Source organism: Pipistrellus kuhlii, unplaced genomic scaffold (genome assembly GCF_014108245.1).
Source record: "Pipistrellus kuhlii isolate mPipKuh1 unplaced genomic scaffold, mPipKuh1.p scaffold_m20_p_2, whole genome shotgun sequence".
Lineage (NCBI taxonomy): Eukaryota > Metazoa > Chordata > Mammalia > Chiroptera > Vespertilionidae > Pipistrellus > Pipistrellus kuhlii.
Window position 1 is genome coordinate 32,779,305 of NW_023425515.1, and position 12,058 is coordinate 32,791,362.

Here is a 12,058-nt window from a genome sequence, read left to right on the forward strand (position 1 = left end):
AGTAGCTAATACAATGTATAGTGGCTAATATTATTTGGATCGCCAGGCTTACCATCAATATTGTGTTCAACCAGAAAGAAAGCCAAGAGTGACAAAGAAACCATAAGGAATCATCTTCCTACCTCCCTTCCTTTTTTTCCTCTTGTTAAATATAATTTTAAATTGTAAATGTGATTACAATTTCTATGATTTTTTGTGTTTTTAACTCCCTAGATTAGGGGTGTCGAACTCAATCAGAGAAGGGGCCAAAATCTAAAATCCAGCCTAAATCGCGGGCCGAATGGTTTACTGAACAGTCATAAACTGTCATTGTGATGGAAACGCAGCGGAGTGCAGTGATGACAGTGCGGTGCGGGCCACATTGCAAGGCCTGGTGGGACGGATTTGGCCCACGGGCCTTGTGTTTGACACATGTGCCCTAGATGATTATTATGTAGAAAATAAATAATAATAGCTAACTATTTTTAGTGCTATGCTTAGAGATGAAAGAACTTATTCCTAAATCACCTCGTAGCCAAAAGAACATGACATTCCTCTGATATCTTGATTCTAGATCCCATAAGCCAGGCTTCTAGGAGCCAGTCAGTATCTGCTGCCACTGCTGCTGTGATTTTCTCAGCTGCAAGGGGATGAACCCACAGCTTGGCAACAGTAGAGCACATTTAAAAAAAGGATACTATGTCCCAAAAATCTTCTATCTGTCAGCTTTAAGAAAAACATTTTGAAGAGAAAAGAAGCAAAAAGTTAGTATGCAAATCTGAACCAAAATTTTGGAAATATACAGTGTACCACAGAGTGTGAAATCATACCAAAATTATATTTTGGAGGAGACATTTTAGAGGCAATATGATCTTAATATCAATTGGAAAAACGTGTTGCCCTAAGGCTGTGACTTTCAACCCCAGCAAAAGCAATGCATTTGAAATACCTGGGAAGCTTTCAAAAGATTGCACGCACATTTCTGGGGAAGAGCACATGCTTCAGTGGTTTTTTAAAAAGCTCCCAGGTGACTTTCATGGGCAGCCAGGGTTGATACCTGCTGCTCCATAGCATCAGAAACCCAGTCTTAAAGGTCCATCCACTGAGAGCTGTGGGTTGTTGTAGATAAAGCAATGGACTGAACTTCAGTGTGTACCTCTTTTAGGTCTTTCCATCATTCCCCCAGTACTTCTACCCTAAGGAAAGGAGCCTCTGGACCCACATCCTCTAAGATGTTTATATGGACCAGCGGCCGGACCTCTTCATCTTACAGACACGATGAGAAAAGGTAACTGACGACCCAGACAGGATGCCACCGGGAAAGCATGGACAGCTGAGCTGTTGTGTTTTGCACGTGCTACTGTTGGCTGGGCTCTAAGTTGAGGGAATGGGGTTTCAGACATTGCAGTCTTCCTCCTCTTTGCACTTCTCACACTCACTCCCACCACATAGCTTTGCAAAGCCCTGCCTCTGAGACATGCCCTTCACACATGCACATGCACACCTACTCATCACTTGGCTAACTCCATCTCTGCCTCAGATATCCATTCGTCAGAACCTTCCATCATCCTCTGACCAGCCCTTACTCTGTTTACTCTCCATTGAATGTCCAGGACCTACCACTGCACCTGGCCCATAGTCAATGCTCAGTACTTTCCAAACTGAATTCATAAAAACTACTCTTTAAGACACTGGACATAGGGTGGGGAAGGAAAGCTAGAGAGGATAAAAAGAGGATGGACAAGTCCATTGAGCCCTCAAATTCCTTGACAAACAGTCTGGGTAAAGGAAAAATGGGGGAATAAGAAGAAAGACTAAAGGTCAAAAACAGTGTTAATAAGATAAAGTGACAAATACTTATTCCAGCCCTCCCATATGGATTTAGGGAGTAAATGCATGCATAAAGTTTTCTGGCCAGTTTTAAATGTTTTTTTATGCTTCTCTCTTTCTTTTTTATGTTTTTTTGTTTTGGTTTGGTTTGGTTTTCTTTGTTGATGTTTGTTTGTTTTTTCTCACTAAGTCTACATAATGGCTTGTCTCATAGAGGAATGAGCGCCGGAATAGGTTAGACTTTGTTGCTACAGCAAGATCTCACTCTTTCTCATTGACCTTGTAGTATTACTAGGGTTTGGTAATGCTAACTTTTAAACAAAACTGCCTCTACCATCTTTTGCAACTTATGCAGAGCTCACCTGCCTGCAGGTTGTGAGAGAAATCAGGATTGATGAATTGCGCTGGGCTCAAGAGGAAAGACCTGGCAGAAATTTGCTGGAATGTAGTTTTGAGAACTGGTACTTTTATTTTTATTTTTTTTAAATTGGCATTTTCATACAGATAAAAGCCTTTGAAAAATTCCGGAAGCAAAACTGTCCTTCACAATAATTATGTTACAGCAAAAATTGGGAAGCAATGTTAATACGCACAATAGAAACCCTGTTAAATAAATCATAAAATGTAATAAATATAACACTTAGCACTTAAAAATATTTTGTCATAATACTAACTAAAAATTAAGTTGGAAAATTACATACAAACAATGATTACAGCCACAAAATATCTATATATATAAAAAGCCAGTGACTAGAACACTGTAACAATTGGTTGCTATAACACCCATTGGGCCAGTGAACCCTGGATGCAGGGGTGGGGGGATGTTGGGGCAGGGTCAGCCAACCAACCTCCAGCCCCTACCCCTGCCTGGCCCTGCCCCCAATGGAAGGAAAAACATGTTTTTCAAATTCTCCATTTTTCAAGTGCTTTATAATATACTATCTTCATTATGGAATAAATAATGATATGATGTTAAAGTAAAATTACAGACCAGAAGACAACTAGTGTTTGAACAAAGTTCAAAAAACTTCCAGTGTACATCATAATACAAGAGATCAACTGAATTTTACTGTCTGTTCATCTCTAGATTTTCACATGCTTCTCAATGCTTAATCAAGTTGTTTTTCACTTGTTTTCAAGCCAAGTAAGTTGAATCATCTTTCAGTAAGACCTTTACTCCACAACTAAAACTCCATGTGTCATTTCAAAGTTCCATCTTTTATATGTAATTTCCTCATTTCCTTAAAAAGAAGGGGAAAAACCTGTCCACTCCCAGTGATGGCATGGAAGGACAGAGATTTTGTTGCCCTCCAGGAATATTGTGGCTATGAGTGACCAGCCCTCCTGACATTTTGAAGGTTTCATGAGAGCAGGTGAAGTGAGATGTCTTTTTTCACCTTCCATTTATTCTCATCAAAACATTTTATTAGATACATTTTACTGTATCTATATTTTCGTATAACAAAGTGATTAAAGTTTACGAACAATTACTTGCTGCATGTTTTACATGTACTATTTCCATTACAAGATAGAGACTATTTTACCGATGCAGAGCTGAGGCTCAGATTTTAAATAACTTCTGTCCAACAACTACCAGTGATGGAATCAGGGTTTAAACCCAGATCATATTATCTCTTCTGCACCCTACAGCTTACCCAGCATCAAACATGAGATATTTGGAGAAGCAAGGGACAGCCAAGCCCACAGAGGAAAACTGTATTAAGATAGAGTTGGAAATAGTATTATTGAAGGAGATAATAAACATGTGAATATGACATATTGGCAATATGTGTGAAGTTAAAAGGAGCGAATAGCTTCTCATTATGCACCAATAAGATTTATGAAAGTCTTAAATTACTACATTTATTTATTTTTCAAAGAATGATTTCTGTAACTATGGGGTTTAAAATAATTAAACTGACTCTAAGTAAATCACTTTCAGCAGGCTGTATTTATGGGGTGAGGATGCCAAGGCTTACTAAATCAGTCCTACAAAATCAAAAGCAAATGGGGAAGAAAAAAAAACAGCCAACAAATACAGCAACAGAATCTGCCACTAAGACAGGCTCCTTTATTTGATGTTGGTTCATCTGTCTGCACCTTTCATGACCACATGTTCATCTTCACTGTAGGATAAGATTCACATCTCAAAACGGACTTTGAACAGCATCTACTGCTCTGCTTAAGGTGCTCTTGGTGGCAATAATCATGGTGATAATGAAGGTGATGGTGGCTGATAATGAATCTCGATAATTAAAGTCCTCAAGTTAATTATTCAAAAGCAAATTAACTAGATCGTCTGGCAGCACTGCCCAGAATGGCGGGTAATTGTTCCACCCTCAGTTTCTAATTCTGCCGGTCTGGCCTCTGTGTCCTGAACCTCCAGCTGTGCTCCAGCGGCAATCCCAGAGGCCAGGCAGCCAAAATCCTTGGCTCCACTCCACCCTGCCTCTCCTGACACCAGCACCAAACTGGTCAGGATATTGGCTGCCCTGGGATTCCTGAAGAGTTGGGCTATCAGAAAAGAGCTTACAAACAGATGCAGCAACTAAGTGGAAGGAAAAGTCCACTGAAAATTCTGAAACCAAGTGTTTTATAGCTTCTTGGAAAGTGAAGACAATTTTACTTTTTATTTTAATTCAAAGCCAGTCCTTTTTCAGATCATCTGCTACATGCAAAACACGGGTTTCTGTCCTTATCCTCCATTCCACAGGCCCAGCAATATCAAGGAATACTTTTCCTTTTTCTAAACAAACTTTTTTGATAGGTGACCTAACACTAATTTCTAAATTGCAGGTGGCAAAATGGAACAGCAGCAGCAATAACTAATTTAGAATTAGAAGAAAGGGTTTGTTTGTTAAGAAAACAAAGGCAGAGTGTTTATCGAATATTCTTCAAATTGTCTTATTAAATATTGAACTGATATGAAGGAATACATATCATATGTTAACATATTAAGAATCTACATTTATAAAAGCCTAAGAGATCCTTATGACCAGATGACCTGATGACTGGATGACCAGCCAATGGCTATGATGTGCACTGACCACTGGGGGCAGTGTCTTCCCCCCATGGTCAGTGCACTCCCACAGTCAACCTCCTTTAGCCCACCAACCTCCTATAGTCCCTCCCAGGGCCAGCCAGCCAACATCCTGTGGTCCTCCCCGTGACCGGCTAGCCCCAATCAGCCCTGATTGCCTGCCAGGCTAAGGGACCCCAGGCATGCATGAATTCATGCGTCAGGCCTCTAGTGATTATAATGAACATCTGAGTACTTTCATTAAGGGTAAAAAAAAAAAAAAACAATCAGAATTTTTTGAACCCTTGAAGGTGCTTTTCTAAGAACATCCTTCTTTCTATCCCAGCCCCCATTGAAAGATAACCACCATCTTGAACTTTATATTTACCATTGCCATGCTTTTCATGAGTCTGTCACATTTGAATCCTTAAACAATATGTTGTTTACTTGTGAATGTTTGGAAACTTTACATAAATGGAATCTCACCATGTGAATTGTTCTGCAACTCACTTTTTTTCACCAAGCATGATGTTCCAATAATTTATATGTGAGTAGCCATGGCTCATTTTCTCTCATGCTGTATGCCATTATATGAATGTACTGCCATATATCCATCCAGTCTCCTGCTAACAGATGTTTGTCATATTTTCAGTTCTTTTTCCACCAGCAATGCTGCTATAATGCTTTTTGTTGATGTCCCGTTGTACATGTACAAGCACTTCTTAGGATATATACCTAACTTGGGAATGGTTGGTTTGAAATTATGCCATTTCCACTTTGCCAGGCAATGCCATTGCTTTCCAGAACAGCTATACTTGTGGAGTTTTCAGATGTTTAATTTTCATCAATTCAGATGGTGTTGTGCTTTCAAATCCCATTTCTCAGATTGGTAATAAGACTGAACTTATTTTTCCAGTCTTTTCTGCCAAGTGCCTGTTCAAGAATATGTCCCATTTTTCTACAGGATTGCTTGTCATTTTCTAATTGATTTGTATGAATTGTTTATAAAAATCTATATTAAATCTTCATCTGTCTATTGCATGCAAATAGCTTCTCCCAGTTTATGACCCGTGTATTCATTTTCTTTACGATGTCTTTTCATGAACATATGTTATTTATTTTAATGTGTTCTAATGTAGCAAGTTTTTAAACATTTTGAAATCCCTTCCAACTCCATATTCCAAAGAATATGTTTTTGTAGTGTTTTCTTAATATCTTGTAGGTTTGCCTTTCATAGTTAAGTCTTAAATCATCTGAAGTTGACTTTGTATGTGTTGTGAAATAGGAATCCAATCTATTTTTCTATATGAATAAGCCAATTGTCCCAGTACATTTTACTGGATAGTTTATCTTTTCCTCATTATCGAAAAGCACACGCGCATTATAGATTAGGTTTCTATATACACATGAATATATTCCTGAACCTCTATTCTATTTAATTTTGTCTACTGCAGACAAACACCACACTTGAACTTACATACTTTAGCTTTATAATACATCTTTCTATCTGATAGGACAAGTAGCACACTTTGTTTTTTGTAATTAGGAGTATACTTGCTATCTTAGGTATTTGCACTTTTACACAAATTTTAGAATCTACTTGCCAAGCCCACTTTAAAAAAAAAAACAAAAAACACACCTCTTGATCATTTTTATTGGAATTTTATTAATCTATTACTTAATTATGGTAGAGTTGCATCATGTCACCAAGTGTTTCTCTGAATATGATTGATCTCTACATTAATTTTTCTTTCCTATTATTTCCCAATAAAGTTTTATAACTTTTACAAAGAGAATTTGCACATAACTAGAATTTGCACATATTCCTCAGTACCTTTTTTTATTGTTTAAATTATATTTTCTACTTTTGCAGATATATGAGAACGCTAGTGGTATATTAACATTTTGTTTCAGCTATGCTAAAGTTTGTTATTAATTTTAATAATTTATATGTAGATTTTTTGTATTTTCTTTATAATTTTATCATTAGTAAATAGTATATTTTTGTCTCTTCTTTATCAGTAAATATGCAATATATTATACTATTCATTGGTTTTCCTTGCTTTATTAGACTAGCTTGTAAATCATGAATAAAACAGGTAATACAGTAAACATCTTTGCTTTGTTTCTGTTCATAAAGTAGAATCTTTAAACATTTCACTATTAAGTATAAATTTTAGTATAAGTATTTTCTCTCTATCATTTATCACAGAATGTTTTTATTTTTAACTTGATAAGAATTTTTATCATGAATATATATTAATTTTATCAAATATGTTTCTCTACATTTATTATATTATCCTATGATAGTAAGCCTTTAAAAGATTTATGTAATATATTATATTAATAGATAATCAAATGGTCCTAACCAGTTTGGCTCAGTGGATGGAACATCGGCCTGTGGACTGAAAGGTCCCAGGTTCGATTTCAGCAAGGGCATTTACTTTGGTTGCGGGCACATCCCCAGTAGGGGGTGTGCAAGAGGTAACTGATCTATGTTTCTCTCTCATTGATGTTTCTAATTCTCTATCCCTCTCCCTTCCTCTCTGTAAAAAATCAATAAAGTATATTTTTTTAAATAGATAATTAAATGATGACAACATTATACTCCTGGGATAGGCCAACTTGATCATGATGCATTTTCACTTTAATATATTGCTAGACTTGGTGAACTACATTGTTTTTAAATTTTTTGCATTTATGTTTATGAGTAAAATTGATATGCAGTTTTTCTTTTTGTCTGATTTGGGTTTTGTGCCAAATTTTGCTAACCTCATAAATAGACTAGATTGCATCCCATTTTGTTTTACCCTCTGAGATGATTTGTATAATATGGTTAGAACTCACCTATAAATATCAGAGCCTATTATTTTTATTATAAAGATATTTTAATTTTTTATTTTGATTTTCTAGTTGCTTCTGGATCCATTATATATTTATAAGAATTTACTACATATTTTAGCAAATTACGTGTCAAAGTTTTCAAATATCTTGCTATAGTTACTTCTAACATCCTCTATTTGTAATCTATTCAATATCTGTGCTTATGGTTTTTTTAATTCCTGATATTTATGTGGGACTTCTCTGGGTTTTGATTGTTTGTTTTTTATTGATAAGTCTTGTCAGAGATTTATCTATTTCATTAGTCTTCAACAAAAAATAAACTTTGAATTCACTGATTTCCTAGTATCATTTTATCTTCTATTTTATTTCTGCTAATGTTTATTTCCTTTTTTACACTTTAATTCCCTAACTTGGATGGCTAGCACATTAATTTTCCAGCTTCTAATCTAATATAAACATTTATGATTATATATTTCTATTTATGTATTGCTTTAGTTGCATGCCACTAGTTAATCTATAGTGTTTTTCTAATCATTAAGTTCTGAATACATCCTAGTTTATCATGTTTATTCTATGACCCAGGAGTTTTGGGGAACTGTATTTTTATTTCTATGTATAGAGTCACTATTTTTTGTTATTTATTTCTACCATTGTTGCACTAGAGCCAGATAATGTGGTCAGTATAAAGGTAATGCTCCTCACAGGCTCTTTAGGTTATAGAGATAGTCTAAATTATCTGAATAATTCACATAATTTTCTCCTTCTTTTATATTTTTCACTAAAGACTTTTGTAAAATTTAATATGCTAATAGATCAGGTAAAAATAAATAAGAATTAGGAATTAAGATACCATTATGAAATCATGTGATCTGATATGTTAAAGACCTGACTAAAAAGAATTACCTTCTACTTTTGTTTCTATAATTTTGCTCTCACCCATAAAATATTATATCTTTCTTGGCAATTAATAACATTAAGTTCATGGGCAAAAGCCCTCATGTTAATGACAGTATTAAGTGTGACTTTCATTTGTTCCCAAACTCAGAAGCACATTCCCCCCAATGGAATGTACACTCTAAAAGACTGAAAACAAAAACAAACTGCTCAAATTGGACCATATAAATAAATACCTCTAGCTCAAGGATAAAATGAAATGAAATCTGAAACTAATAAAAGATTCTCGTCTTTTATCTGTTCATTAGGATGTACTTATGAGAAGTCCATCTCAAAAACATGGAAGGCTTTAGTGAACAGAGGGCAGACCAATGGCTGTTTTCATCAATGCCACTCCAGACTCTGCCATATGGGGTAACAGGTTGAGTGTTCCTGGGGCAGAAATACATAGCAACTCCGCTCATTTCAGCTCAGCTGGCACTTCGCAATTCATTGCCCTGCAGATTCATCCCCATGGGACAGAACAAATGGCACTTTTCCTAGAGCTCTTTTTGCCTGAAAAGCTTGACGTTTTTCTAGAAGGAACACTACCTTTGTCGGTGGGCACTGATAGGAAGCCAGAAGCCAGGAGCCTGTTCCAGCCAGGGTTCTCTGGTTTGTTTGGTTTTAATTGACCACTTAGCCTCCCTGGGCTGTCTATCTTACATATTTGTAGCCGTTTCTAGCCCAGATAAAATAAATGCCAAGAGATTGAACTTACATAGATGAATGTGGTTTACTCCAACTCTTGAGCAGCTCTGTATTCAGTGGGCCAGAGAGGCATAAATATAGATATTCATTATGTTAAATAGTATGTGTAAGTTTCTGCCAAGTAATTTCTGATAATGCATAATTCTTCACTTCTAATCACATCTTTCTTATTTCTCTTTTCTACACCCGCTAGGTACCCCCTCACCTCTCTACAGCTTTGGGACCCTTTGCAGCCCTGTCTTCCTGCCTCCGTGTGCTATAATACCCTCGCCGTGTTTTGTTTCTCTGACTACCTAGAAAGTCTCATAAAAACCCAGTGTTAACTGTTACTTCTGGACACAAATGATGCCTAGATCTAGATCTTCATCTCCTCCACCTCTGCTTTTTTCCAACTCCTCTTTATCTGACACCTAAAATGCAGGGAGAGTTTCAGAATCAGTTTCTTTGCATTCAAATGTAAAGCTTTCTAAGCAACCAACCACACTAACATGAGTGATTTTTCTAAAGTACAAATCTAATCATACCACTTCCTTGCTTAGATTATCTTAATTGTTCCTCTAACTTCAGAAGACACACAAGATCCTTTATTTCTGGCCCTTTCTTATCAACTATACACATCTACCCTAATTCCCTCACAATCTGCCTGGATATCCTTCCTCTTCTCAATTGTTTGCTCATTGGAGACTCAATTCTGCCTGTCACAGAACCTGAACCATCCCTGCTTAAACCAAAGTATGGTCTCCAACTGGAAGCCTTCTAAACCACCTTCATGCTGATTTAATCACAGCCCTGGGTCAATTTACCTATCATTAACCCTTCAAGAAATGCCCAATGCAATGGCAGCCAATTTTCCTGAAGCCAATATGCCAAAAATATTCATTTGCTAGTTAATTATTTTTATGAATTTATCAAATTTGCAATGTTCCAAAAATTTTGTATGATCACTATAACTCCACATAGGTCAGTGGGTTAGCCGGAAGTCCAGATTTGGGGCCTTTAGACTCTGCCCCTCTGTTTCTCAGTGTCTGCAGCCACTGTCCCTCTACCTCTCTGTCCCTCTGTCTTTCCTTCCCTGTGTCCTGGACACCCTTTGCTTCTAGTCTTCCCTTCTCTCTGTCCCCTGGTCTTTCCTCCTTACCCATACTCCAGTCAAGCCCTACTGCTCTCTCTGATCTTCAGTTTCCCCTCCACTCGGCCCCTAGGTTGCCTCACCCTAGGATCAGCCGGTTAGACTGTTCATTATGCTGATTCTCTTCTTCAATTTTGCTCGAGCTAAGAGTCACCATTTTTACCTAGATCCCTCCTATTAAAATAACAAGAGTAGAGCAGAGAAACATTAAGAATTTTGTAAAATAATGTTATAAAGACAAAATAAAAATCAAGTAAATTAAGCTTCATGAATCTTCAAAAAGCTATTAAAAATGTCCATCCAAAATCAATTACCATAACCTTATGAATGGTTAAAAGAAACAAATGTGAATTAATTGATTAATTGATAAAGCTGATAAATATATTAAAATATAATCATAATGTGAAATTTGCCATAAGGATCTCAGTGATGCTAAAATGTTATCAAAATAGCAAATGACTCTAAAAATATTTTTTAAAAATAAATATACACTGAAAGGCTCCCATAGGAAATGTTAAACTTATGTTACATTTATTAGAAGAACATATTCAGACACCTATTCAAGAAAGATGTATCTATGAATATATTCATAAGAAGACTAAGCCTCCCTAGAAAACAGCTTTTCAAAAAATCAAACATATCTTAAAATACTGCTAAAAAGAATATATTTATAAGAATATACTTTATAATTGAGTGTATTATTGAAATATAGTCTTAAAATATTTATAAGGAAAATGTACCCATATTAATTTACTAATATAACAACACTTCTTAAAATTACTTTATTACATCTTTAAATGTAAGAAAGTAGACCAATTATTCATGTAGCAAAGTAATTCTTCAATAAATTGGTGAATTGATTCATCTTGGTGCATTATCCTTTCAGTATCTGATCCTTTGGCATCCACCCCCAATATATTGACCTGCTTCTCTCTTGTACTTTTCTCTAATCAGTCTCATTGCAATGCACATAATTACTGATATCTCCCCAATTCACTCAGGACATGTTTTATTCACTTTGTATCCAAGAACTTATAACAATATGCTATGAAGACTTTAAAAAACATTGACAAATGAATTAATGAATGATCTTTAACCTGGGTTAACCTGAATACTTTTCTCCTGCAGACTAAACACCCAGAGAATCTTAATTTAAATGGGAAAAAGACAAGGAAAAAAATATTTTTCGCACATTTTATTCTTTATATTCATATTTGTATGTATATAGCCTCAGGAATATTTTGCTTATGTACTATAGACCTAATTTCAAAGTTTAAGAAACTATCCAAATATGCAGCTTGAAATAAAATTGTACTGTGTTGACTTTTGCTTGAGGTAAAAATGAAGCTTTATTGGACAATTAAAAATTTTTATGCAAAATATTTTGTTATGTTTGAATTTGCCTTGTAGACTTACCAATAATTCATATGCTCCAAAAGGATTTGAGAAAAATGTTCCCTATATTTGTAGAAAAGAGTGTACAGATCTACTCTTCATTATTGTCAACATGTGTAAATGTTGGTTTGTATCCACCATACTAATTCATGGTTCACCAGGAAACATGAAACCAAGACTGCCCTATCAGAACTTAAACATACTGCTTTGCCAACACA

The 12,058-nt window shown here is 35.7% G+C and overlaps 1 protein-coding gene across 1 annotated transcript in view; it reads left to right on the forward strand.

Annotated features, from left to right (window-relative positions):
- Window positions 1-12,058, forward strand: part of KCNMB2 (potassium calcium-activated channel subfamily M regulatory beta subunit 2) — a 218,384-nt gene that overhangs the window by 184,913 nt on the left and 21,413 nt on the right. Inside the window, exon 2 of the mRNA XM_036447012.2 lies at window positions 1,145-1,267. Coding sequence (XP_036302905.1) covers window positions 1,212-1,267 — 56 coding nt within the window. The 5' untranslated portion in view covers window positions 1,145-1,211. The remainder of the gene's footprint in view (window positions 1-1,144; window positions 1,268-12,058) is intronic.